At 43.1% G+C, this 25,475-nt stretch overlaps 1 protein-coding gene across 7 annotated transcripts in view; it reads right to left on the bottom strand.

The window, feature by feature from the left end:
* The window catches only part of arb2a (ARB2 cotranscriptional regulator A), a 547,284-nt gene extending 528,657 nt beyond the window's left edge, over positions 1–18,627 (bottom strand). For 2 of the 7 annotated variants that reach the window (XM_063068471.1, XM_063068472.1), the window contains exons 1-3: positions 18,437–18,627; positions 16,470–16,604; positions 1,934–2,035 (exon numbers count right to left, since the gene is read on the bottom strand). In XM_063068471.1, coding sequence (XP_062924541.1) covers positions 1,934–2,035; positions 16,470–16,578 — 211 coding nt within the window. In that variant the 5' untranslated portion in view covers positions 16,579–16,604; positions 18,437–18,627. The remainder of the gene's footprint in view (positions 1–1,933; positions 2,036–16,469; positions 16,605–18,436) is intronic. The other 5 variants (XM_063068470.1, XM_063068465.1, XM_063068468.1 and 2 more) reach the window with 5 other exon arrangements.
* Between the last annotated feature and the right edge of the window lie 6,848 nt (positions 18,628–25,475).

Raw genomic sequence — 25,475 nt, 5'->3', positions numbered from 1 at the left:
ATCTAAAAGCATCAAGGAAAGTTCAAAATTCGTAAATTTATCATCAAAGTACGTATATGTCACCACATACTACCCTGAGATTCACTGTATTGCAAGCGTTCACAGTAGACAATACAATCATGAAAATATACAATGAAAAATTAGTTAAATTTAGAATGATAAATGAAACATGGACTTGAACAGATAAACAGAAGAACCAAGAGGCCCGATCTGATATAGTCAAATATCAGCTAAAGGGTAAGGAAGAAAAGTCCACAACATGGACCAGAGACAATGACTTCAGTCTTCCTCACTGCCCAGTCATCTGCACCCAATGCTGGATAGTGGATAAACAGTATGACGAATCAAAGACATTCTTGGGGTTGGGCTTATGTTGTCAGCCACCCTGGTATGTTTTTAAGATGGTGGGAAATAAAGGGACATGGATAGAGTTTCAGCATCTGTATTGTTTTTTATTTTCACCCAAGAATAGAAATTTAAGTGTTGGAAGTTAACAATCCTGTAGTGGGAAAAATTCCAAAGTAGGTAACATTTTGACTATAACTAAATAGCAAAAATAAAAGGAGAAGCAGGAGTTGGACAACAGCGATTTGTTGTGTGAGTAGTCATGCCAAAGGGTGTAGTATGTCAGATGTATAAACAGCACATTCACAAAGCAGATCATTAGTAATTCTTCATACCGTCTCTAACTGCCCGATCAAACCTTGACATAATGATGCAATTAGGAAGAAAACACATCAATGGCAACACTTCATTAAGAGTTTGAGGAGTTTTGGTATACCAGCAAATGCTCTAGTAAATTTCTACAGATGTACCGTGGAGATCATTATAACTGGTTGTATCACCATCTGGTATAGAGACTCCAATGTAGAGGATTAAAAAAAAGATGCAGAGGGTTGTAGCCAGCTCCATCATGGGCACCAACATCTCCATCAAGGACATCTTCAAAAGGTGATGCATGAAGACAGCAGCATCCATCATGAAGGACACTCACCATCCAGGATAGGCCGACTTCTCATTAATACCATCACAGAGGAGGTAAAGGGCACTGAAGACCCACACTCAACATTTTAGAAATAGGCTCTTCAACTTCACCATCAGATTTCTGAATGCTCCATGAGTCAGCTGGAAGCTGTAGCTGAAAACAGCCTGTCCTGGGATTAGAGGACTGTGTATGTGTGTGGGTTGATATGTGGGAGGGAGGAAGGGAGGAAAAGAGCTTGTTGCACTGCTGTTGCTTGGCATGTTCTGTTTTGTTGTGTTCTCTGTTGTTCTGCCACATTGCAGCCTGCCCCCAACATCATCAGGTGTGTTGGTTGTCAACACAAACGACACATTTCACTGTAAATTTCGTTGTACATGTGATAAGTACATCTGAATCTGAATTACAAAGGGCATAGATAGAATGGATAACCTTTTTGTCAGGACAAGGGAGTCCAAACCTAGAAGCAAAAGATATAAAGGGAGAAGGGTAAAAGTTAAAGATCTCAGGTACACAGTGGTGGATATCCAGAACAAGCTGCCAGAGGAGGTGGGAGAGGCACACTTAACTGCAACATTTAAAAACAGTTGGACCGATTTTTAGATAGGAATGGCATTGACGAATATTGGCCTAGTGCATGCAAATGGATAGGCATCATATCAGCAAGGGCAAGGTGGGCTTATAAGACCTGATTCTGTGTTGTACATTTACATGCAAGGTATAATCAATAACTCTATCTTTTATCCAGCTACAGCAACACCTATCAGTAGTTTAGTATTTTCTCTGTCAAAAGGGAAAACTCCTAACTCTTGATTCAATTTTAACAGATTGCTACCAGAATATCACCTACATTCTGTTCCAGCCACATAATGAAGTACATTTTTAAAACAAATTATATAATAAAAACAATTTTAAAATATAATGTCCTTTAATCTGGAGACACACACTTACTTTCATTAAAATAATATTCAAACTCCTCAAGTGTTTTGGGAAATTTAAGAGGTGGTTCATCCTTCTTCATTAGTTCTTCTAGGTCAATTCTAGATAGTAAATCTGAAAATAAAACAGTGAATTTACTCACGTTTGCATCCTTTTGCCATCTGATACAGTACTATACAAAAGGCTTAGGCACATATCTGTATATATAACTAGGATGCCTAAGACTTCTGCACAGTACTGTATTGCACTATACCGTTGCAGCAAAAAAAATTTCATGACATTCTGTACATGAGTAATGTTAAATCTGATTCTGTTATGTGTCTCTATTGTGGACTGAGAGAGGAAACAGAACAGGGAGAGGTTGGGAAAAGGGAATTGGAGAGGGGAGGGATTGAGAAGCATCAGAGAGACATTCTGTAATGATCAATAAACTAATTGCTTAGAATCAAAATACCTTGCCTGGTGTCTCAGGACTGAGTTTTTCTGCACCTGCACCACCCCTTGACCCTAGCACTTCTCTGCCACCTGTCCTACAACTCTCCCATAGTGCTCTACCCTCGACATTCTCAATATCCTTTGCTGCCGCCAGATTTACAAACTCGCTCTCCACTCCACCTTGACAAATACAGTACCGTGCAAAGGTTTTAGGTACCCTAGCTGTACATATATGCCTGAGCCTTTTGCACAGTACTGTATATTAAACATGAATTAACACAGCCAACAACTCTATGAATATGCAGTTTCAATACAAAACAGTTTCAAAAGCGCACAAAATAGATATCTTATAATGTACACATTTGTCTAGCACTATTCAACTTGAATATAATTTGCAGAGATTTTCTGCAAAAGAAAATCTTGATTCCTCACTAAACTATGAATCACTTTAAACACTGAGAATGAACCAGAAAAACAACAAAAAGAGATGATAAATCACCCAAGATGTATTAGAGTTCAATTATATACAGAGAAACCAAAGACTGGGGTAGAAAAACTGTATCAAAAATTTAAGAAGTTTTGAATTATTTAAACTGTCTAACAACTACATGCAGAAATAAGACAGTAGATTTAACTTATCCAGGGCAGTTTCAAAAGCCAATGCCTCAAAAAGGTGCCATCCATCATTAAGGATGCCAACACCTATGACATGGTCTCTTCTCATTGCTACCATCAGAGAAGACCTACAGGAGCCTGAAGACACACTCAACATTTTAGGAACAGTTGCTTGCCGTTGGTCATTAGATTTCAGAATGACCCATGAACACTACCACACTATTTTTTCTCTCATGTTGCACTACTTACTCTTTTATATTATTATATATTTCTTATTGTAATCTATAGTATATTTTATGTACTGCACTGTACTGCTGCCAGAAAACAAATTTCATGACGTATGTCAGTGATAATAAACACGATTCTCATTCCCTTTTCGTGATAAAGCTCTTTATTGTATTTTCAGTTTTACAGACTACAAGATTACCAACACTGAGCTTTAACTTTCTATGTGATAAAGGGTAAAAAAAAACAGGTTCAGCATCCTCAATGTGGAAAAAAAGTAGATAGTGGGTTGTAAGGTGAGGTGGACCCCAGTACTATTTTCTGGAACTACAGAATAAAAACACCTCCAAGAATTTCAATCTCTTTATTGACAGAAATCCATGGTCTTAAGAAATTTCACTTACCATCCCAAAGATCAAAAAGACAAGAGATTGCAAACTTAATCAAGACATGGCAGCTGTGAGTTTTGCAGGCCCACCAGGTGTCACTCTATCAGTTAAAAAGTCTACCAGTTTGAAGTCTATCACTCCTAATAATAAATAATGCCATATTTTAAATGGGTTTGAAATCAATACATCATCCTCAATAATCACCGAATTGATGAAACTGTCATCAATGAATCCATCTATACTACCATACTAATTTTCAATAACCTACTCACTGCTTTGTTCAGGATCCAGAGAAAAGAAATCCTGCAATTTGCCTACACCGAAGAAGTTTAGATCCTCTCTTCGACGGGAGTTCAGTGAAACCATCTCTCACTGCTCCCCATCTGTAATTTCTTCGGCTCTTCAACTTTTCGACCACACTTTGACTCAGACTCGCTATCACAGCCATATATCCTTTCTTGGAATGTGCCTCCGTCGCCAACTTACTCCAGTTGGCTTTAGGATTCGTTTCCAAGCCTCTCAATTTGGACCTTCTGAGGATCCCAGGTACTCACATTTTATTGACTCTGCCTCTCGCCGCTTCTCCCGTCAAGCTCTGAAGGCGACTCTCTCCGCCATGAGGAGGTACTTGGTGTCCCTATCCCAGACCCTTCCACACCTTCGGGACACTTTCTTCGCCGTCTGTAATGGTCCTACCCGTTATTTCATCCTCCGTCGGATTCACGCCTGCAATCGCCGTTTTTTTGACTTTGTCATGTTAGGCAAAGATCGCAAGATCCTACATCTACGGACTCCAGAGCCTGCTGGCCCTGAAACAAGCAGGCATGAACTTCAGATTGCGGCCCCTGCCATTGATCTCGCCGGCTCCAACACCTCAGGGCATATTCAAAACCCGGACTCCAGCAACAACCATGGACACATTCGAAGTGATTGCGCAACCACCAACTGCAACTCCAGCCTTCAACTCCAGGCCGGGTCTTTATGTGCTGCTGTTGTGACTCCCGTCTCCCCTTCTCCCACCAATACTCTGCAATCCCGTCTCCTTCAGATCCCATCGTCAGCTCCTGGGTACTCAGAGGTTCCATCTTCCTCTCACCCCAACCCTCCCCTCTCCATTGACACCCCCAGCCTCCCCCTCCCCCCTCTGATCCCAGCTCTCATCCGTGCCGGGTCTTTACCATCCCCTCCGACCTTCAACTGTCGGAGGCAGAACGCTCCGTTCTCAGTAAGGGCCTCACGTTTGTCCCCCTTCGCCCACACCTCAGCGAGTTCCATGTTCGCCATGATGCAGAACTTTTCTTAAGCCGTCTCCGTCTCCGAGCCTACTTCTTCGGCAAGGACTCTTCCACCCCCACCGATGACCCCTTCTCCCGTCTTCAACCCTCCTCTTCTTCATGGACACCCCGCTCTGGTCTTCTGCCTGCTCTGGATCTCTTTATTGCCAACTGCCGACGGGACATCAACCGTCTCGACTTCACCGCACCTTGTCCCCATTCCAACCTCACTCCTTCGGAACGCTCTGCTCTCCACTCCCTCCGCACTAATCCTAACCTTATTATTAAACCCGCTGATAAGGGAGGTGCTGTTGTAGTCTGGCGTACTGACCTCTACCTTGCCGAGGCACAGCGACAACTTGCGGATACCTCCTCTTATTTACCGCTCGATCGTGACCCCACTAAGGAGCACCAGGCCATTGTCTCCCACACCATCACCGACTTTCTCTGCTCAGGGGATCTCCCATCCACTGCTACCAACCTTATAGTTCCCACACCCCGCACTTCCCGTTTCTACCTCCTACCCAAGATCCACAAACCTGCCTGTCCTGGCCGACCTAGTCTCAGCTTGCTCCTGCCCCACCGAACTCGTTTCTGCATACCTCGACACTGTTTTATCACCCCTTGTTCAATCCCTTCCAACCTATGTTCGTGACACTTCTCACGCTCTTAAACTTTTCGATGATTTTAAATTCCCTGGCCCCCACCGCTTTATTTTCACCATGGATGTCCAGTCCTTATATACTTCCATCCCCCATCAGGATGGTCTCAAAGCTCTACGCTTCTTTTTGGATTCCAGACCTAATCAGTTCCCCTCTACCACCACTCTGTTCCATCTAGCGGAATTAGTCCTTACTCTTAATAATTTCTCCTTTGGCTCCTCCCACTTCCTCCAAACTAAAGGTGTAGCTATGGGCACCCGTATGGGTCCTAGCTATGCCTGCCTTTTTGTTGGCTTTGTGGAACAATCTATGTTCCGTGCCTATTCTGGTATCTGTCCTCCACTTTTCCTTCGCTACATCAACGACTGCATTGGCGCTGCTTCCTGCACGCATGCAGAACTCGTTGACTTTATTAACTTTGCCTCCAACTTTCACCCTGCCCTCAAGTTTACCCGGTCCATTTCCGACACTTCCCTCCCCTTTCTAGATCTCTCTGTCTCTGGAGACAGCTTATCCATATGATGTCTACTATAAGCCTACTGACTCTCACAGCTATCTGGACTATTCCTCTTCTCACCCCGTCTCTTGCAAAAACGCCATCCCCTTCTCGCAGTTCCTCCGTCTCCGCCGCATCTGCTCTCAGGATGAGGCTTTTCATTCTAGGACGAAGGAGATGTCTTCCTTTTTTAAAGAAAGGGGCTTCCCTTCCTCCACTATCAACTCTGCTCTTAAACGCATCTCCCCCATTTCATGTACATCTGCTCTCACTCCATCCTCCCGCCACCCCACTAGGAATAGGGTTCCCCTGGTCCTCACCTACCACCCCACCAGCCTCCAGGTCCAACATATTATTCTCCATAACTTCCGCCACCTCCAACGGCATCCCACCACTAAGCACATCTTCACATCTTTCCCTCCCCCCCTCTCTCTGCATTCCGCAGGGATCGCTCCCTACGCAACTCCCTTGTCCATTCGTCCCCTCCATCCCTCCCCACTGATCTCCCTCCTGGCACTTATCCGTGTAAGCGGAACAAGTGCTACACATGCCCTTACACTTCCTCCCTTACCACCATTCAGGGCCCCAAACAGTCCTTCCAGGTGAGGTAACACTTCACCTGTGAGTCGACTGGGGTGATATACTGCGTCCGGTGCTCCCGATGTGGCCTTTTATATATTGGCGAGACCCGACGCAGACTGGGAGACCGCTTTGCTGAACATCTATGCTCTGTCCGCCGGAGAAAGCAGGATCTCCCAGTGGCCACACATTTTAATTCCACATCCCATTCCCATTCTGACATGTCTATCCACGGCCTCCTCTACTGTAAAGATGAAGCCACACTCCGGTTGGAGGAACAACACCTTATATTCCGTCTGGTTAGCCTCCAACCTGATGGCATGAACATCGATTTCTCTAACTTCCGCTAAGGCCCCACCTCCCCCTCGTACCCCATCTGTTACTTATTTTTATGCACACATTCTTTCTCTCACTCTCCTTTTTCTCCCTCTGTCCCTCTGAATATACCTCTTGCCCATCCTCTGGGTCCCCACTCCCCTCCTTGTCTTTCTTCCCGGACCTCCTGTCCCATGATCCTCTCGTATCCCCTTTTGCCTATCACCTGTCCAGCTCTTGGCTCTATCCCTCCCCCTCCTGTCTTCTCCTATCATTTTAGATCTCCCCCCCCACCGCAACTTTCAAATCCCTTACTCACTCTTCCTTCAGTTAGTCCTGACGAAGGGTCTCGGCCTGAAACGTCGACTGCACCTCTTCCTATGGATGCTGCCTGGCCTGCTGCGTTCACCAGCAACTTTTATGTGTGTTGCTTGAATTTCCAGCATCTGCAGAATTCCTGTTGTCCTGCAATTTGTCATTTGCATTTCCATCCAAATAAGAACAAAATAGCTGAATGCCAGTGTGAATGAAGAGGGACAGTCCTTGGTATTAACATAACATTCAACCAAGTGTGGGGCATATGGGAATTAGTAGAAATCTGGAATTGTTCCTTGCAGAAAGAAACATTCTGCTATAAAAGAAACTTGCAGTGGTTGGTGGTCAATTATGGCCAAGTTATTGCTCTAGGAATTCCTCCTGGCACTATTGTAGAGGTAACACACATCAAAGTTGCTGGTGAACGCAGCAGGCCAACTTTGATGTGTGTTGCTTGAATTTCCAGCATCTGCAGAATTCCTGTTGTTTACTATTCTAGAGGTATTAATTTTTGACTATTTTATCAATCCCTGCCCCACAGTTTTAGAAGTGGGGATGTTTCCTGAAGTCTGTAGTATTAAGTCTAATTCTCAACTCAGAAACTGAGGCACAGTCTGCATACAGATGGTTTGAACAATATTTAGGCTTGCACTGACATTTACCCTATTCCTGCTCCTATTTCTTGTGTTCTTGTGTGTTCTTGTGTATAGCAGTAACTCAGTAACATTTATATCATATAGAAGTCACGTAAACCAACTGTGCCAAAAAAGATAAACACCCTTTCTTAAAATCCAATAGCATTGTCATTACCAAATTCAAAAAATCAACATCATGGGCTGGGGATGGCCATCGGGGAGCAAAAGCTGAAACAAACCATCCGTATGAAGATCACTGCTGCAAGTATACTTCATCATATAGCAAGTGCCAGGCAAGTCACCTCACCTGGAACGTTGTTTAGACAAAATACACAATCTCTTCAATGAAAGGCAAGGATAACCAGACACAAGTGTTCCCACTCAAGACCATCTATCTGATCAAGGACCACAGAGCCAAAACATCAAATTGTTTCTTTATCCACAGATGCTGCCTGACTTACTAACTTTTTTTCATAATATTTATACTTTTACTTCCATTGAATGTCTGCATTGCCTTGTAGAAACAGCTATCTTTTATTAATACTTACAAGCTGTAGTTGGTATTAAATGCAGTGTAAACAAAGACCACATTCTCTTCTACTGGTAGCTGCCAAGTATTTCCAAAGATGGCAACCATCTATAGAACAGAGCCAATAAATGAATAGACCAAGTCACAATACATTTCAGAATTAACGTACTAAGTTCGAACTCATGGGCAGCACAGTAGTGGAGTGGGTAGAACATAAGAATCACCTTACAGACAGTTGGCATGGAAAACATTAGTGCAATGTTTTACATGCCAGTGACTGTAACTTCTCCCCGTGACTAGATAGGATATCTCCAGGTGCTCCAGTTTCCTTTCACATTCCAAAGACATATGGTTAGGATTAGTGAGTTGTGGGCAGGCTATTCAGGTGCAGGAACTGTGGCAACACTTGCAGGCTGTCCTCAACACAACACTTGCTGATTTGATTTGATGTAAACAATGCATTTCACTCTGTTTCAATATACCGTACAGTACACGTGGCAAATAAAGCTAGTCTTTAATCAAATTGCGATTAACTGATTGTAGACTTCAGGAGAGCGAAACTAGAGGTCCATGAGCCAGTAATTATCGGAGAGTCAGAGGAGGAGAGGGTCAATAAATTCCTAGGTGTCACTATCTCAGAGAACCTGTCCTGGACATATCACCAACAGATCAACAGGGGACGCCATCTCCATGGCACTTCACTCTGCCCTGACCTACCTGGACAGCCCCAACTATTACGTCAGAATGCTGTTCATTGACTTTAGTTCGGCAATTCAATACTGTGATCCCCTCCAAGCTGATCGCCAAACTTCACCTGCTTGGTATCAGCTCATACCTCTGCAGTTGGACCTTGGACTTTCAGGCTAACAGATTCTAATCAGTTAAGTTAGACAACTTCTCCTCCTCCACTCTCACCCTGAACATCGGTGTGCCTCAAGGCTATGTGCTAAGCCCTCTTCTATACTCCCTTTTCACCTATGACTGCGTTCTTGTACATGGTTCTAACTCCATAATCAAGTTCGCAGACGACACCACGATGGTTGGCCTGATCAGAGGGGATGACAAGACGGCCTATAGGGACGAAGTCCAGCACCTGGCCACATGGTGTGCTGACAACAACCTGGCCCTTAACACCCAGAAGACCAAGGAGATCATTGTGGACTTCAGGCATGCTAGGAGCCACACTCACGTCCCCATCTACATCAACTGAGCTGTAGTGGAGCGTGTATCAAGCTTCAAATTCCTTGGTGTCCACATTTCCAAGGATCTCACCTGGTCCCCGAGCTCCTCCATCCTGATCAAAAAGGTGCAACAGCGCCTTTATTTCCTGCGAAGCATCAAGAAAGCTCACTTATGTCCCAGGATACTGACGGGCTTTTACCGTTGTACCACTGAGAGCATACTGACCAACTGCATCTCAGTGTGGTATGGCAATTGTCCCGTATCGGACCGCAAAGCACTCCAGCATGTGGTGAAAACTGCCCAGCGGATTATCGGCACCCAATTGCCCACCATTGAGAACATCTACCAGAAACGCTGCCTGGGCAGGGCGAAAAGCATTATCAAGGATGCATCTCACCCTAACTATGGACTTTTTACTCTCCTCCCATCCAGTAGGCACTACAGGAGCCTCCACTCCTGCACCAGCAGGCACAGGAAGAGCTTCTTCCCTGAGGCTGTGACCCTGCTGAACCTCACATCACAGCGCTAAGCAGTATTGCATCCGTATTGTACTGTCTCAGTACTTCTATATTTGTGTGCTGTAGCACTTACTTTTTATTCGCAGTTATTTTGTAAATAACACTATTCTTTGCATTTCTGGTCAGATGCTAACCGCATTTCATTGGCTTTGTATCTGTACTTGGCACAATGACAATAAAGTTGAATCTGATCTAATATAAATATAATTGCAAAGAAAACACGACAGCGCCTCTGCTTCCTCAGGAATCTGTGGAGATTTGGCATGTCATCAAAGACCTTGACAAACTTTGAGATGTGTGTGGTGGAAAGTGTATTGACTGGCTGTGTCACAACCCGGTATGCTCTTTTCTTGCTGCTGCCATCGGTAGACGGTACAAGTTCCCCAGGACTCCCACCACTAAGTTCAAGAGCAGTTACTTCCCTTCAACTATCAGGATCTTGAACAAAAGGGGATAACCACACTCATTCTATGTCTGGTGTTCCCACAACTGACGGTCTCATTTTAAGAACTCTTTATCTTGGATTCCATGCTTTTGTTAGTTATTGCTATTTATTTATATTTCTATTTGTACAGTTTGATGTTCATTGATCCTGTTTACAGTTACTGTTCTGTAGATTTGCTAAGTATCCCCACAGGAAAAGAATCTCAGGGTTGTATGTGGTGACATGTATGTACTCTGATAATAAATTTTACTTTGAATTTTGTATTAAATAATTAATATTTAATATTTATTAATAATTACTTAGCTACCTAGTTTTATCAAACTACCCATAGTTATACATGATAATGTGACAATCATCTTTTATATGTTGTAGATAATAAAAGGGATCAAATTCAATGCATCTTGAGACTTAGATTATTCCTTCTGATCTCCCCTGCATACAAGCCTGTACTGAAGTTGACTACATAATAGCTTGTTACATCTGAGTCAACTCGGCCAAGGACAGTCCCAAGCCCGGCTGTGAAAGGAGGGTTGGACAGGGGGCTAACAATGCAATCCTGTAAAAACCCAGAGTTAAAGAAACACCAACAGAAGCTCCAAAGATCACGTCCCCAGGAGAGGAAAGATACACCAAGAAGATGAGCTACATGAAGAGACAACGTGAAAGACTGGCCCGAGACAGAGGACTCTGGCGAGCTACTGTAGGCAGCCTATGCCCCAGTAGTGGTAATGGCTTAAGAAGAACTATTTCACTTAAGGGCTGCTCAATGAATTTTGGGAGAGATGAGACTAGCAATTACATAATCAGATCCAACCCAAAAGCTGGACAACAACTGTACTTCTTTCTAAGTTGTGCAATTCATGTAGATTATAAAATTGCATCCCTAAATACAGAAAGATGATGAATATGTTGTGCTCAATAATAAAAACTGCCAAAAAAACTCTGGTAAGGAAACTGTTTTCGGGTGGCATCAGAAAGTTGGCAGTAATGAATCAATCACTTATTTTCTTTCCTATTGAAATTAGACAGAGTACCAACTATATTTTTCATGCCAGTTGCACTGTATTTTGTTTCAAGCTAACATCAACAACAACTGATCTAAATTATCCCTGCAAAGGTCAGACAGAACTGCAGCAAGTGCTACATTTCCAGAAATATCCTCACATACACTGCTCTTGAAACTGTTTTGAAATGTGACAGATATAATCTTCTGGATAAACAATGGATTAGAGTAGGCAGTGGAACAAGGAAACATAAAATGAATTTTGTAGGTGAGATGAACTTGAAGGTGGAAGTGAGTTTCAAAGGTAGTGGAAGGGCAACTGGGATTGCTTGGTTGTAGTGAATAAGAAAGAGCAGCAGTTAGCATGACGCCCGCCATTACAGCCCAGGGTGTCCAGAGTTCGGAGTTCAATCCTGGCGCCATCTGTAAAGAGTTTGTATGTTCTCCCCATGAACTGCCTGGGTTCTCTCCAGTTTCCTTTCACATTTCAAAGGTGCATCAGTTAGTAGGTTAATTGGACATTGTAAACTGTCCTGCGATTAGGCCAGGGCTAAACAGGTGGGTTGCTGGGCAGCGCAGCTCATAGGACTGTGAAGACCTGTTCCATACTGTATCTATAAATAAATAAGTAAATATGGTTGCAGAAATCAAATCAATTAAGAGGCAGAATTAGGAGATCCCATTTAATAATTGAGACAGAAGGGGAAATTATACAGGCATTTAGTCGTTAAAAAGGGAACTATTTTGCTCTTTCCCTCCCACAGTAAAATTAAGTAAACTTATTCTGGATTGTGCTCAAACGTGATAAGCTACCTCCTAGTGAATAAAAACTGGAATAAATGCGTATAACAAGTTCAACTCCATTTCGCTGGTTAAAGTGTCGAGGAAGATTGAGACATCAAGCCAAATGCGAATGGCGAGTGAGAGTTCAGTACCAACTGCCTTCCTTTTGATTGCGATTGGAGGACTCTGTGAGCTGCCTACCACAGTTTGGCTCGCTGTAGCAGACGGGTAGGCCTCTGCACTCGTGTGGTATTCCTCCCTTTGTTGAATGTTGGTGATATCAGAGGATGGTATCACGGTTCCGTGTTTAAGTACAAAACTATTGTCTTTGTGGACTGAGGACATTTTTAGACTCATGTTTTTTATATTGTGTTTTTTTAAATGCCCTTTATTTTTCCATTTTGTTGTGCAAGGGAGGGGGTTTGGGGGTCGATGTTCTGCTTTGTTAGTTATTTGTGTGGGAGAGGGGTTGTTTGGCATTGATGTTCTTGTTCTGTTTTTTGCAGGAAGGGTTTGGAGGTTGATGATCAGGATGCCATTCTTCTTTGTATGGTGGGGGTGGGTTGATGTTTCTCTCTGAAGCACTTTCATGCTCTTTTTTTGTTTTGTGGCTATCTGGAGAAGACAAATTTCAGAGTTGTCTATGGGGACTTACTTTGATAATAAATAAACTTTTGGACCTTGTAAATTTTTCAAGTATGTGAATTCTAAGTGTGCAATTAACATCGAACACTACAGCACAGCACAGGCCTTTTGGCCCAATACGTTGTGCCAGCATTTTAACCTACTCCAAGATCAATTTAACCCTTCCCTCTCCCATACCCCTCTATTTTTCTTTTATCCGTGTGCCTATATTAGTGTCTTAAATGTATCTGCCTGCCTCTACTACCACCCTGAGCAGCATGCCCGCACACCCACCACATTTATGCCCCTTCCAATTAGCCTCGTATTTAATAACATAGGAAACAACTGGGATGGGACAACAAATAATTTTGCATAATCAAAGCTGCTTGATAATCTCACAGGTATTAAGGATGCTTAGACACAAGCTGGGGAGCAATCTGCAATATAATTTGTTCAAATGTTTAAAAAAATGTCAATCAAATTTATTGTAATGCAGTTTTAGAATCCTAAACTGTGGTTCAGACCAAAGTCACATCAAGTCAGAGTATGGGCTTCCTTGATGGGTCACATGGATAATTCAGAAAATAGCATAATTCAGATTTTCTTTAAGTCATGTTTCTAAACTGGGGTGAGTGTAGAATGGTCAGGTAGAACGGATGACAAGAAAGAACAGTGGTTACAGAGAATGGGTGGCAAGAGGGAACAGTAGTTATGGAGACTGGGTGGCAAGAGGGAACATTGGTCAGGTAGACTGGGTGGCAAGAGGGAACAGTGGTCAGGTAGACTGGGTGGCAAGGTGGAACAGTGGTCAGGTAGACCGGGTGGCAAGGGGGAACAGAGGTCAGGTAGACTGGGTGGCAAGAGGGAACAGTGGTCAGGTAGAATGGGTGGCAAGGGGGAACAGTGATTACGGAGAATGGGTGGCAAGAGGGAACAGTAGTCAGGTAGAATGGGAGGCAAGAAGGAACAGTGGTCAGGTAGACTGGGTGGCAAGTGGGGACAGTGGTCGGGGAGACTGGGTGGCAAGGGGGAACAGTGGTCAGGTAGACTGGGTGGCAAGGGGGAACAGTGGTCAGGTAGACTGGGTGGCAAGGGGGAACAGTGGTCAGGTAGACTGGGTGGCAAGGGGGAACAGTGGTCAGGTAGACTGGGTGGCAAGAAGGAACGTTGGTCAGGTAGAATGGGTGGCAAGAAGAAACAAAAAAAGAATTTTTGCTTTGGCAGCATGGTAGCATTGTGGTTAGCTCAATGTTTTACCATACAGACGACCTTGATTCAATTCCTACTGCTGCCTTTAAGGAGTTTGTACGTCCTTCATGTGACCGCGTGGATTTCCTTTGAGTGCTCCGGTTTCCTCCCACAGTCCAAAGATGTATCATTTGGTAGGTTCATTGGTTATTATAAATTTTCCCATTATTAGGCTTGGATTAAATTGGGGAATGCTGGTGGATGCAGCTCAAAGGGGCACAAGAGTGTATTCTGCACAGTATCTCAATCAATAAAATGATTTAAGACCATCTGGTCATTAAGTAAATAAAAGGTAAGTTGTGAAAATGATCGGGGATGTGAGCAAGGGAGTTTGTACAAGAAACATAATTAACTTTCAGAACACAGATGTTGTGTAAGGAGTTGACTTAGAAGATAGAAACATTTTGGAGTGATGATAAAGGTACTATTAAGTAAAGGAAGTTTTGCCAGGTCGTTCACGATAACAAACTTACTTTACTTCAAAGCTGCTCATAGACTCTTTCAAATGCCAATCAATACATGAAAAGAGCAATTTAATACAGTCAACACTTCAGGACTGCTTCTTCCTCTCCGCCATCAGATTTTTGAATAAACATCGAACCCATGAACACTACCTCAGTACTTTTCGCTCTCTTTTTGCACTACTTATTTAATTTAAAGTTTTTTTTTAATATACCTAATGGAATTTAGTTTTTATTATAATGTACTGCTACTGACATTTCATGCCATATGCCAGTGATAGTAATCTTTTTCCTGATTCTGATTCAATTCATCAACTCCTTAAAGTGAAAACAAGTTGAAAAGCTTTCATTGCCTTACATTTCACATCCCTGTAACCTTTACCATATGAACTCTGGAAACTCTTATCATCACCAACCATATTTAATCATGGCATCATTGGTGCCTGCTTTTTGGTTGTCAAGGACAGTACTTTAAAAATTCATGAGAAAGCACACTTTTGTGGCTCTGAATTCATTTGTTTAAAGACATTCCAGTAGAACATCTTGGTATACTTTTGTAATATTGAAGACATTGTATAAAGCAAGAACTGAAACATCTGAATTCTGGACGCTATCACAGCTCGGGGTGTTGGCGTTTGGAGTTTAATTCCAACATCATCCATAAGGAGTCGATACATGTTCCTTGTGGAATGCATGGGTTTTCTCTGGGTGCTCTGGTTTCCTTCCACAGTCCAAAGACATACCAATTAGTAGGTTAACTGATTAATGTAAATTGTTCAGTGATTAGCCAACAATTAACCAGGGCTTGCTGAACAGTGCGGTTCAATGGGTAGGAAGGGCCTATTTTGCATTGTATCTTGATAAATAAATAAATTCAACAATTACAGTTGTGACGAGAATACACATAAAATTAAGATGTTTGCTGGCCTAGGTTAGCATCAGTGACATCAGCAAGTGGTCTGCCACCTGCCCTCAGGGGAAGGAGAGATAAGGAACAATGAAACAGCACCTGGAGATGTGTAGAGAGCTGTCTGGAGCGGCTCCCCCTTTGAACCCTGAACTGTTTGAAGTGATGGACAGGCGATACCCCAGCAGGGGGATAAAAAGGGACAGGTTCGCTAAGACAGACACACACGCCACCCGAGGTAATGAGACCCTGGAAGCGGTGCGCCTCTCACGAGTCGGTGGGAAGTACCAGACAACGGCCAGGGTGGAAAGGTACGATCAGCGGGAACCCGGTGTGTGTCCGCCCTTGCCTGGGTGCCGGGTTCACTGCAGAGGATCGACTGTATCTGGAGGAGGGGTCACAGTCGGTGACCTCAGGTGACATCACCAAGGACCTGCCCAAAGGCTGCTTGTGAGCCATATCGCCGGTCTGTGAGTGAAGCCGTGTCTGAATGATCAGTTGTTCCTGTTCCCTCTCTCTCCCCCCCCACGTTGTCCATCGCCATGGAAACGATTACTGCGAACTGAACTACTAAACTGGACTGAACTTTGAGTCACTTTGAAATTTGGTCATTTACCCCTAGACAACAATAGAGCTTGATTGATGCTGTTATCTTAATTCTGTGCACATGTGTGTTTATCATCGCTGAACTGTTGCATTTATTATCCTTTCGATTACTGTGTTGCTTGTTTCTTTAATAAAACTTTCTTAGTTCTAGTACTCCAGACTCCAACTGAGTGATCCATTTCTGCTGGTTTGGCAACCCAGTTACGGGGTACGTAACACAGTACAAGCCATAAGAGTGGAGAGACTTAAAAATCAGATTCATCACTTTTAAATGTAACAACCAAAACCTGCAGGCAGCCTACCTTTTAATGCAGTAGAAGTTCTGTCCTTTTCTTCTGGTCCATCTGGTTGGTTCTGTGCCATGATAATCCACACAGGTGAAAGGATGAAAACCACCTGGTAAACGAGCATCCAATTAGTATTGTCTGATCAAGGTACTGAAATGAAATGTTACAGAAGACTATTACTATTTTGAATGACAAAATTTGTAGTTAGAAAACATTCAACAATGTAGTTACTTTGTTTAAAACTCAATAGATGGGGGTTGCTTGGGCTGACTTGTGATGAACAAGGTGTAGCGTTTTTAAATTTTTTGAAATATGGAACAATTAAATTAGCTCTGAGTCAAGTTAAAGCAATTTTGATGACCAAGTGCACCTCACAGGGACCAGGCCTGAAATTCATCAGTAAGACACTTCTCTACAATATACCCCACAGCTAGGGTAACGTAAAAGATGTTAATGTTGCTGGCTGAGTCCATAAGTGTTAGAATCCAATCATTCAACTATAGTTGGAAATACTCTTGATTGTGACATTAATGACCCCAAGATCCCTAACACAACATCCTGGGGAAGAACTGTTCACTCAGAAATCAACCGGACCAGCCACATAAACAAGAGCAATTAAGAGACTGGAAATCAATCCTGTGGCAAACCCAGAACACTTCAAAAGCTCTCCACCATCTACACAGTACAAGAGTATGATCAAATTTCTCCACCTCCTTTGGTGGATGCAAAGAGGTACAGCTCCATCAATACATAAGCTGGACAGAGAAGATTGTTTGATAGTTACTCCATCCACCTCCATAATTATGCACTCACTTCAACACCAATGCATAGTGGCTTCAATACATGCCATCTGCAACTTTGACAGCACCTTTCTACCCCTGCAGGCAAGGCTTTCAAGTACACGGGAATACCTCCACCTAAAGATTCTCCTTCAAGTCCACCCTGACCTGAAATATACTCTGTTCCTACACTATCTAAATTCTGGAACTCCTTAACTAACAACACTCTTTGAGTATCTATACTGGAAAATCTAAGTGGTCCACCCAGCACTTTCTCAAAGGAACTGTGAATGAGCAGTAATGCTTCAATGCTCAGATACCACCCAAAAGGAAAAAAAAAGATTTCATATTACTAAACTTCTATCAAGTATTAAATCACATGAAAGAAGCAGTCTTATAGACAACTGAAATATAAAACTACCTTGGAATAAGCGTGATATTAAGTATCATTACAACTATATGTGGCAGAATATTATCGAATTTTTAATAAAGCCATCACCAATTATGATGACTGGATTTCATTTCCATTAATTATTGATGATTTAAGTCTCTAAATGGAACTCTCCTATATAATTTTACATACATATATTCATTCCTGTGGCAACTCTATTGCATTTGACACTAAAAGCAATTTTATCCTTAATTTAATGTTCTTGAATCCTTTTCCTACATTTCTCACAATAATTATCAATTTTGGTGGCTTTGTATGGATTCCTCAACTGCAATATGTGTTTATTTACTTCGAAGTTTGATTTGGAACTGAAAATATTGCCCGTGTTGATATTTAAAATATTTTCGCTTCCATCTTCTAAGATTCTCATGTAATGATGACATCTAGTACGGGAAGTTGTTACTCTACAATAATTCTTCATTACTCTCTTCATATTGACAAATTAAATGGGACGTAGTCTGTATTGTCCAAAATAGAGCATTGAAATATAACAGAAGAGTGCACGGGAGCCTGTATTTCAAATATGTGTGTTTTCTTCCCTCCCAATTTTGTCGTATGCTTTACGGACGAAAGGAAGTTGCGCCGGTGTGGGAGCTCAGAGCTGAGGCCTCGGGGTCGCGGTGTAACTGCTCCGAGCGCCCGGTGAACGGGCGTCCCGTGCACGCTGGGACCTGCCGCCACCCGCGATCCCCCTGCCGCACACGGACTCCCGGCACAGCACCCACCACGGGGAGGGGAGAGGAGCCACGTACCGCGCCGACACACTACACCTTGCCGCCGCTTCTCTTTCTCGCTCTCTCGCTCGCTCGGACCGTAACGCAAGAGTATCCCGACCACCCACTTCTGCTCCCCTCCCTTCCCTTCCCTTCCCTTCCCCCGATCCTCAGCCAAACGAGAGAGGGGGAAAACACTGAGGGCCACGCCGAGAGCTGACAGGAGACGGACAGGCAGCAGGAACGGCCCACAGCGGAACCGGAAACTGCGGCATCACCATGGCAACCGTTGGCAGGGCCGGGAGCACGGAAGTGGCCTTGTCAGTGATCAGTGAGCCGGGAGGACTCGTCCCCAATTTCTCTGCGGACGGAAGATTCGATCTATTCCACCCCCTCCCAAAAAAAAATCCAGTACATGGCCGGAGAAAGACATTCCTTCACCCCTGCGGAACTCCTAAGCCGGTCCGAAGACCCCTGAAGGTCCAGGAGAAATGTTGGAGAACAGAGTGAAAGTAAAAACATATTGAAGTACGTATCCAGTACGTTACCATATGGTACCTTGAGATTCATGGATCTCGTAGTCGAGAATCAGTTGTTGGTTTTGCTGACATTGAGTAAGAGATCGTTATTCAGCCAGATTTTCGATCTCCCTCCCACACGCTGATTCTTCACCTCCGGCCCCCGTAATTTTGTATATTTATATTTGTTGTGTTTTTATTGTTATTGTGTTCTTTACCTTTTGTATTTTTGTGCTGCGTTGGTTCCGGAATAATACTTCTCCTTCACACTTGTATGCGGGAAATGACATTAAACAATCTTGAAGCTTGAGGTCGGACGCACAATATAACACACCTCGCACTTTGTTAAGATGTGTGTTGTCTTTCCTAAGACTGTACTGCCACATTCTCACCTTGCTCGGACAAATATCCTCTTGGATCTCCGGTCAAACTCTCCATGTACAAGTCCGAGTTTTAACCACTTCTGCAGACAGGAACGGTTCTGCACCTGTTATACAACTGTTGGTCCTCTAACAGTGGTTTCTGTTTTAATAAATGTTTGCTGATAGTTTCACAGCAAGTGGAAAATGAGAATCTGAAATCAACTTTTAAGGAAGGCTGCAATTTGCTTGAAAGATTACGAACGTTATACGAATTGGAAGTATATTTAGCGACCGTAAAATTGTCACAAGAGGAAACAACCTCTTCGCATTCACCGTGTCAAGACCCCTCGGATTCTCCGTTTCTGTTTACCCAATCATCCTTCACTGCATTCAGAACAGGATTTCAACAGAATTTTGACAGCTAAAATATAAAGAGACGTTAATGTTACATGGTTTAAACTAATTTGCAAGCGGGGTGCGACCCAGAGCGATAGAGCAGTGGAAGAAGTGCATGGAGTAAAGCCAGATCTAACATATAAAGAGGCTTTGAGGAAAGAGAAGCAGAATAAAGTGTGTAAATGTAGTAAGGTAGAAAGGCTAAAGTGCGTGTACTTCAATGCAAGAACCGTCAGGAACAAAGGTGATGAACTGAGAGCTTGGATACATACATGGGCCGGTGCCTGGGGCAGAGAGGGGGTATTGGTGTACAGGAAAGGGAAAGAAATTACAAGAAAGGGAAAGAAGTTACAGGTAGATAGCGTCGTAAAGAGAACTTTTGGTACATTGGCCTTTATAAATCAATATATTGAGTATAAGAGTTGGAATGTTATGGTGAGGTTGTATAAGGCATTGGTGAGGCCGAATTTGGAGTATTGTGTGCAGTTTTGGTCACCAAATTACAGGAAGGATATTAATAAGGTTGAAAGAGTGCAGAGAAGGTTTACAAGGATGTTGCCGGGACTTGAGAAACTGAGTTACAGAGAAAGGTTGAATAGGTTAGGACTTTATTCCCTGGAGCGTAGAAGAATGAGGGGAGATTTGATAGAGGTATATAAAATTATGATGGGCATAGATAGAGTGAATGTAAGCAGGCTTTTTCCACTGAGGCTAGGGGAGAAAAAAACCAGAGGATATGGGTTAAGGGTGAGGGCGGGGGGGGGAGTTTAAAGGGAACATTGGTGGGGGTGTCTTCACACAGAGATTGGTGGGAGTGTGGAATGAGCTGCCAGGTGAAGTGGTAAATGCGGGCTCACTTTTAACATTTAAGAAAAACTTGGACAGGTACGTGGATGAGAGGTGTATGGAGGGATATGGTCCAGGTGCAACTCAGTGGGGCTAGGCAGAAAAATGGCTCAGCACAGCCAAGAAGGGCCAAAAGGCCTGTTTCTGTGCTGTAATGTTCTATGGTTCTATGGAATTATGATGTAGTGGCCATTACAGAGACTTGGCTGGCACCAGGGCAGGAATGGATTCTCAATATTCCTGGATTTCAGTTCTTTAAAAGGGATAGAGAGGGGGGAAAAGGGGAGGAGGGGTGGCATTACTGGTCAGGGATACTATTACAGCTACAGAAAGGGTGGGTAATGTAGCAGGATCCTCTTTTGAGTCAGCATGGGTGGAAGTCAGGAACAGGAAGGGAGCAGTTACTCAATTGGAAGTATTCTATAGGCCCCCGATAGCAGCAGAGATACCAAGGGGCATATTGGGAGGCAGATTTTGGAAAGGGTTGTTATCATGAGTGACTTTAACTTCCCTAATATTGATTGGCACCTGATTAGTTCCAATGGTTTAGACGGGGCAGAGTTTGTTAAGTGTGTCCAGGATGGATTCCTGTCGCAGTGTGTTGACAGGCCGACTAGGGGGAATGCCATACTAGATTTAGTATTAGGTAACGAACCAGGTCAGGTCACAGATGTCTCAGTGGGTGAGCATCTGGGGGACAGTGACCACCGCTCCCTGGCCTTTAGCATTATCATGGAAAAGGACAGGACAATTTTTAATTGGAGAAGGGCAAATTATGAGGCTATAAGGCTGGAACTTGCGGGTGTGAATTGGGATGATGTTTTTGCAGGGAAATGTACTGTGGACATGTGGTCAATGTTTAGAGATCTCTTGCTGGATGTTAGGGATAAATTAGTCCCATTGAGGAAGATAAAGAATGGTAGGGTGAAGGAACCATGGGTGACTAATGAGGTGGAAAATCTAGTCAGGTGGAAGAAGGCAGTATACATGAGGTTTAGGAAGCAAGGATCAGATGGGTCTATTGAGGAATAACTGGGTAGCAGGAAAGGAGCTTAAGAAGGGGCTGAGAAGAGCAATAAGGGGGCATGAGAAGGCCTTGGCGAGTAGGGTAAAGGAAAACCCCAAGGCATTCTTCAATTATGTGAAGAACAAAAGGATGACAGGAGTGAAGGTAGGACCGATTAGAGATAAAGGTGGGAAGATGTGCCTGGAGGCTGTGGAAGTAGTGAGCGAGGTCCTCAATGAATACTTCTCTTTGGTATTCACCAATGAGAGGGAACTTGATAATGGTGAGTACAATATGAGTGAGGTTGATGTTCTGGAGCATGTTGATATTAAAGAGAGGAGGTGTTGGAGTTGTTAAAATGCATTAGGACGGGTAAGTCCATGGGACGGAATATTCCCCAGGCTGCTCCACGAGGCAAGGGAAGAGATTGCTGAGCCTCTGGCTAGGATCTTTATGTCCTCGTTGTCCATGGGAATGGTATCGGAGGGAGGCGAATGTTGTCCCCTTGTTCAAAAAAGGTAGTAGGAATAGTCCAGGTAATTATAGACCAGTGAGCCTTATGTCTGTGGTGGGAGAGCTGTTGGAAAAGATTCTTAGAGAAAGGATCTATGGGCATTTAGAGAATCATGGACTGATCAGGGACAGTCAGCATGGCCTTTGTGAAGGGCAGATCATGTCTAGCAAGCCTGATAGAGTTCTTTGAGGAGGTGACCAGGCATATAGATGAGGGTAGTGCATAGGATGTGATCTACATGGATTTTAGTAAGGCATTTGACAAGGTTCCACACGGTAGGCTTATTCAGAAAGTCAGAAGGCATGGGATCCAGGGAAGTTTGGCCAGGTGGATTCAGAATTGGCTTGCCTGCAGAAAGCAAAGGGTCGTGGTGGAGGGAGTACATTTGGATTGGAGGGTTGTGACTAGAGGTGTCCCACAAGGATTGGTTCTGGGACCTCTACTTTTCATGATTTTTATTAACGACCTGGATGTGGGAGTAGATGGGTGGGTTGACAAGTTTGCAGACAACATAAAGGTTGGTGGTGTTGTGGGTAGTGTAGAGGATTGTTGAAGATTGCAGAGGGACATTGATAGGATGCAGGAGTGGGCTGAGATGTAGCAGATGGAGTTCAACCCGGAGAAGTGTGAGGTGGTACAGTTTGGAAGGACAAACTCCAAGGCAGAGTACAAAGTAAATGGCAAGATACTTGGTAGTGTGGAGGAGCAGAGGGATCTGGGGGTACATGTCCACAGATCCCTAAAAGTTGCCTCACAGGTAGATAGGGTAGTTAAGAAAGCTTATGGGGTGTTAGCTTTCATAAGTTCAGGGATAGAGTCTAAGAGTCCCGAGGAAATGATGCAACTCTGTAAAACTCTGGTTAGGCCACACTTGGAGTATTGTGTCCAGTTTTGGTTGCCTCACTATAGGAAGGATGTGGAAGCATTGGAAAGGGTACAGAGGAGATTTACCAGAATGCTGCCTGGTTTAGAGAGTATGCATTATGATCAGAGATTAAGGGAGCTAGGGCTTTACTCTTTGGAGAGAAGGAGGATGAGAGGAGACATGGTAGATGTATACAAGATATTAAGAGGAATAGATAGAGTGGATAGCCAGCGCCTCTTTCCCAGAGCACCACTGCTCAATACAAGAGGACATGGCTTTAAGGTAAGGGGTGGGAAGTTCAAGGGGGATATTAAAGGACGGTTTTTCACTCAGAAAGTGGTTGGTGCGTGGAATGCACTGCCTGAGTCAGTGATAGAGACAGATACACTAGTGAAGTTTAAGAGACTACTATACAGGTATATGGAGGAATTTAAGGTGAGGGGTTATATGGGAGGCAGGGTTTAAGGGTCGGCACAACATTGCGGGCCGAAGGGCTTGTACTGTGCTGTACTATTCTATGTTCTATGGTTCTCTTAGGCTGCTAATAGACAATCTGCATCCAGAAAATCCGTTTTAATTTCAGTAGTTGTCATCTAGTTCAAGTTTACTATCATCTGACAATCAAATGAACAACATTCCACCGTACCACGGTATACCTACCCAACATATATCACACACAGCATATAAAACAAAATAATACCATAAATAAATGAATAAAATACAATTCAAAATGTATGTAGTGTGCAACAAAGGTAAACAGTAAACTGATCGCTGTCCTAGTGACGAAACCTCAGTGACCATCTGAGCATCAGTGTCATAAATTCACAATCTACATTTTTCACTTAAGTCCTCTCATTAATCCCAATATTGTTTATGATAGTCAACATTGATGTTACTTGGCATCCATCAACTCTTCGCATGGAGTTAGAATCAGAATCAGGTTTAATGTCGCTGGCATATGCCATGAAATTTATTGTTTTGTTGTAGCAGTACATTGCAATACATAATAATGAGGAACTATAAATTACAATAATTTCTTTAAATAGTGTAAAAAGAGAGGTAGTGTTCATGGGTTCATTGTCCGTTCAGAAATCCGATGAGGAGGTAAAAAATGCTGGTCCAGAAATGAATATTGAGTGTGTGTCTTTCGACTCCCGTACCTCCTTAATGGTAGCAATGAGAAGAGGGCATGTCCTGGGTGATAGGGCCTTAATGATGGATGCTACCTTTGTGAGGTGTTGCCTTTTGAAGGATTCCTCAATGCCGGGAAGGCTAGTGTCCATTATGGAGCTAGCTAAGTTTATAACTTTCTGCAGCTTTTTCCGATCCTGTGCAGTGACCCCTCCATACTAGACGTTGACGCAACTAGTTAGAATGCTGTCTATAGAAATTTGCGAGTGTCTATGGTGGCGTACCAGATCTCCTCAAGCTCCTTATGAAATTCAAGCGCAGTTATACTCCCTTCGTAATTTCGTCAGTATGTTGAGTCCTGAACAGATCTTTAGCGATGTTGGCACACATGAACTTTAAACTGCTTACCCTTTCCACTGCTGATCCCTCATGCATTACAGTCCATAGGTTCACTGTCTTTATCACACTAGGACTTAAGAAGGGTCTCGGCCTGAAAAGTCAGCTGTTTACGCTTTTCCATAGATGCTGCCTGACCTGCTGAGCTCCTCCAGCATTTTGTGTATATTCCTTTGGATTTCCAGCATCTGCAGACTTTCTCGTGTTTGTGAAGGACTTACTGTGTGCAGTTCTAGTCTCGTGTATCAACGACACCACCATCATTGCCGAGCAACCTCTTCCATAACATTCTTGGCTAAGCAGGGTAAAGGAGGGTAAACTGGATGAATTTAATATAAGATAGGATAGCAATAGGAAATTGGGGGAAAATACTTTATTTGAAGCTTATAAATTAAATTTGGTATTTCTGAACTTTTATGAAATATGACTCTGGGCTTTTAATGGTTAACATTCAGTGTTAGGGAATTTGATGGATATTTGTTATTAGCTACATGAATAATAGGATTTTTGGACTTAATATAATAAATATTAACTTTCTGTGGCAAATTGTATAAATATATATAAATATATTTATATAAATAAAATCAACTTCTATCCAATCAATTCTTTCATTGGTGAAGGAGCCAACATGCTGATTTCACAAACTGAATGAGAGTTTATTTCTGCATCTCAGACAGTAACCCAAAGTCTTAGTATTTTAATTTCTCTCTCTTCTGAAGCAAACTGACAGTATTTTCAAAAATCTTGTAAATCATCTGTTGTAGGATTTCCAGATCAGCACTATCATGCTACATTGTGTTAGTTTCAGTGTGCATTATTTTATTCATGTTTTGCAAGATCTTGTAGCTGCTGACAGAGTTTTACAGCTGCAACCTTGAAGGTCAACTCTTAAAGGGAAAGAAGCACACTAAATAACCCTTCCAGCAGTTGGAGAGTAATGCTGCTTGATGCTGAAATGATGGGAGGAAGAACGCAAAAAGGGCTTTAAAAAATGTGGACAAGTTGGTCAACAGTAGTGCCTGAAGGATATTGCTGCTGAGATTC

The sequence above is a fragment of the Mobula hypostoma genome, chromosome 16 (assembly GCF_963921235.1).
Source record: "Mobula hypostoma chromosome 16, sMobHyp1.1, whole genome shotgun sequence".
NCBI classification, from domain to species: Eukaryota; Metazoa; Chordata; class Chondrichthyes; order Myliobatiformes; family Myliobatidae; genus Mobula; species Mobula hypostoma.
Note: the sequence above shows the minus strand (reverse complement) of the source record. Positions and strands in the feature narration are given on the sequence as shown.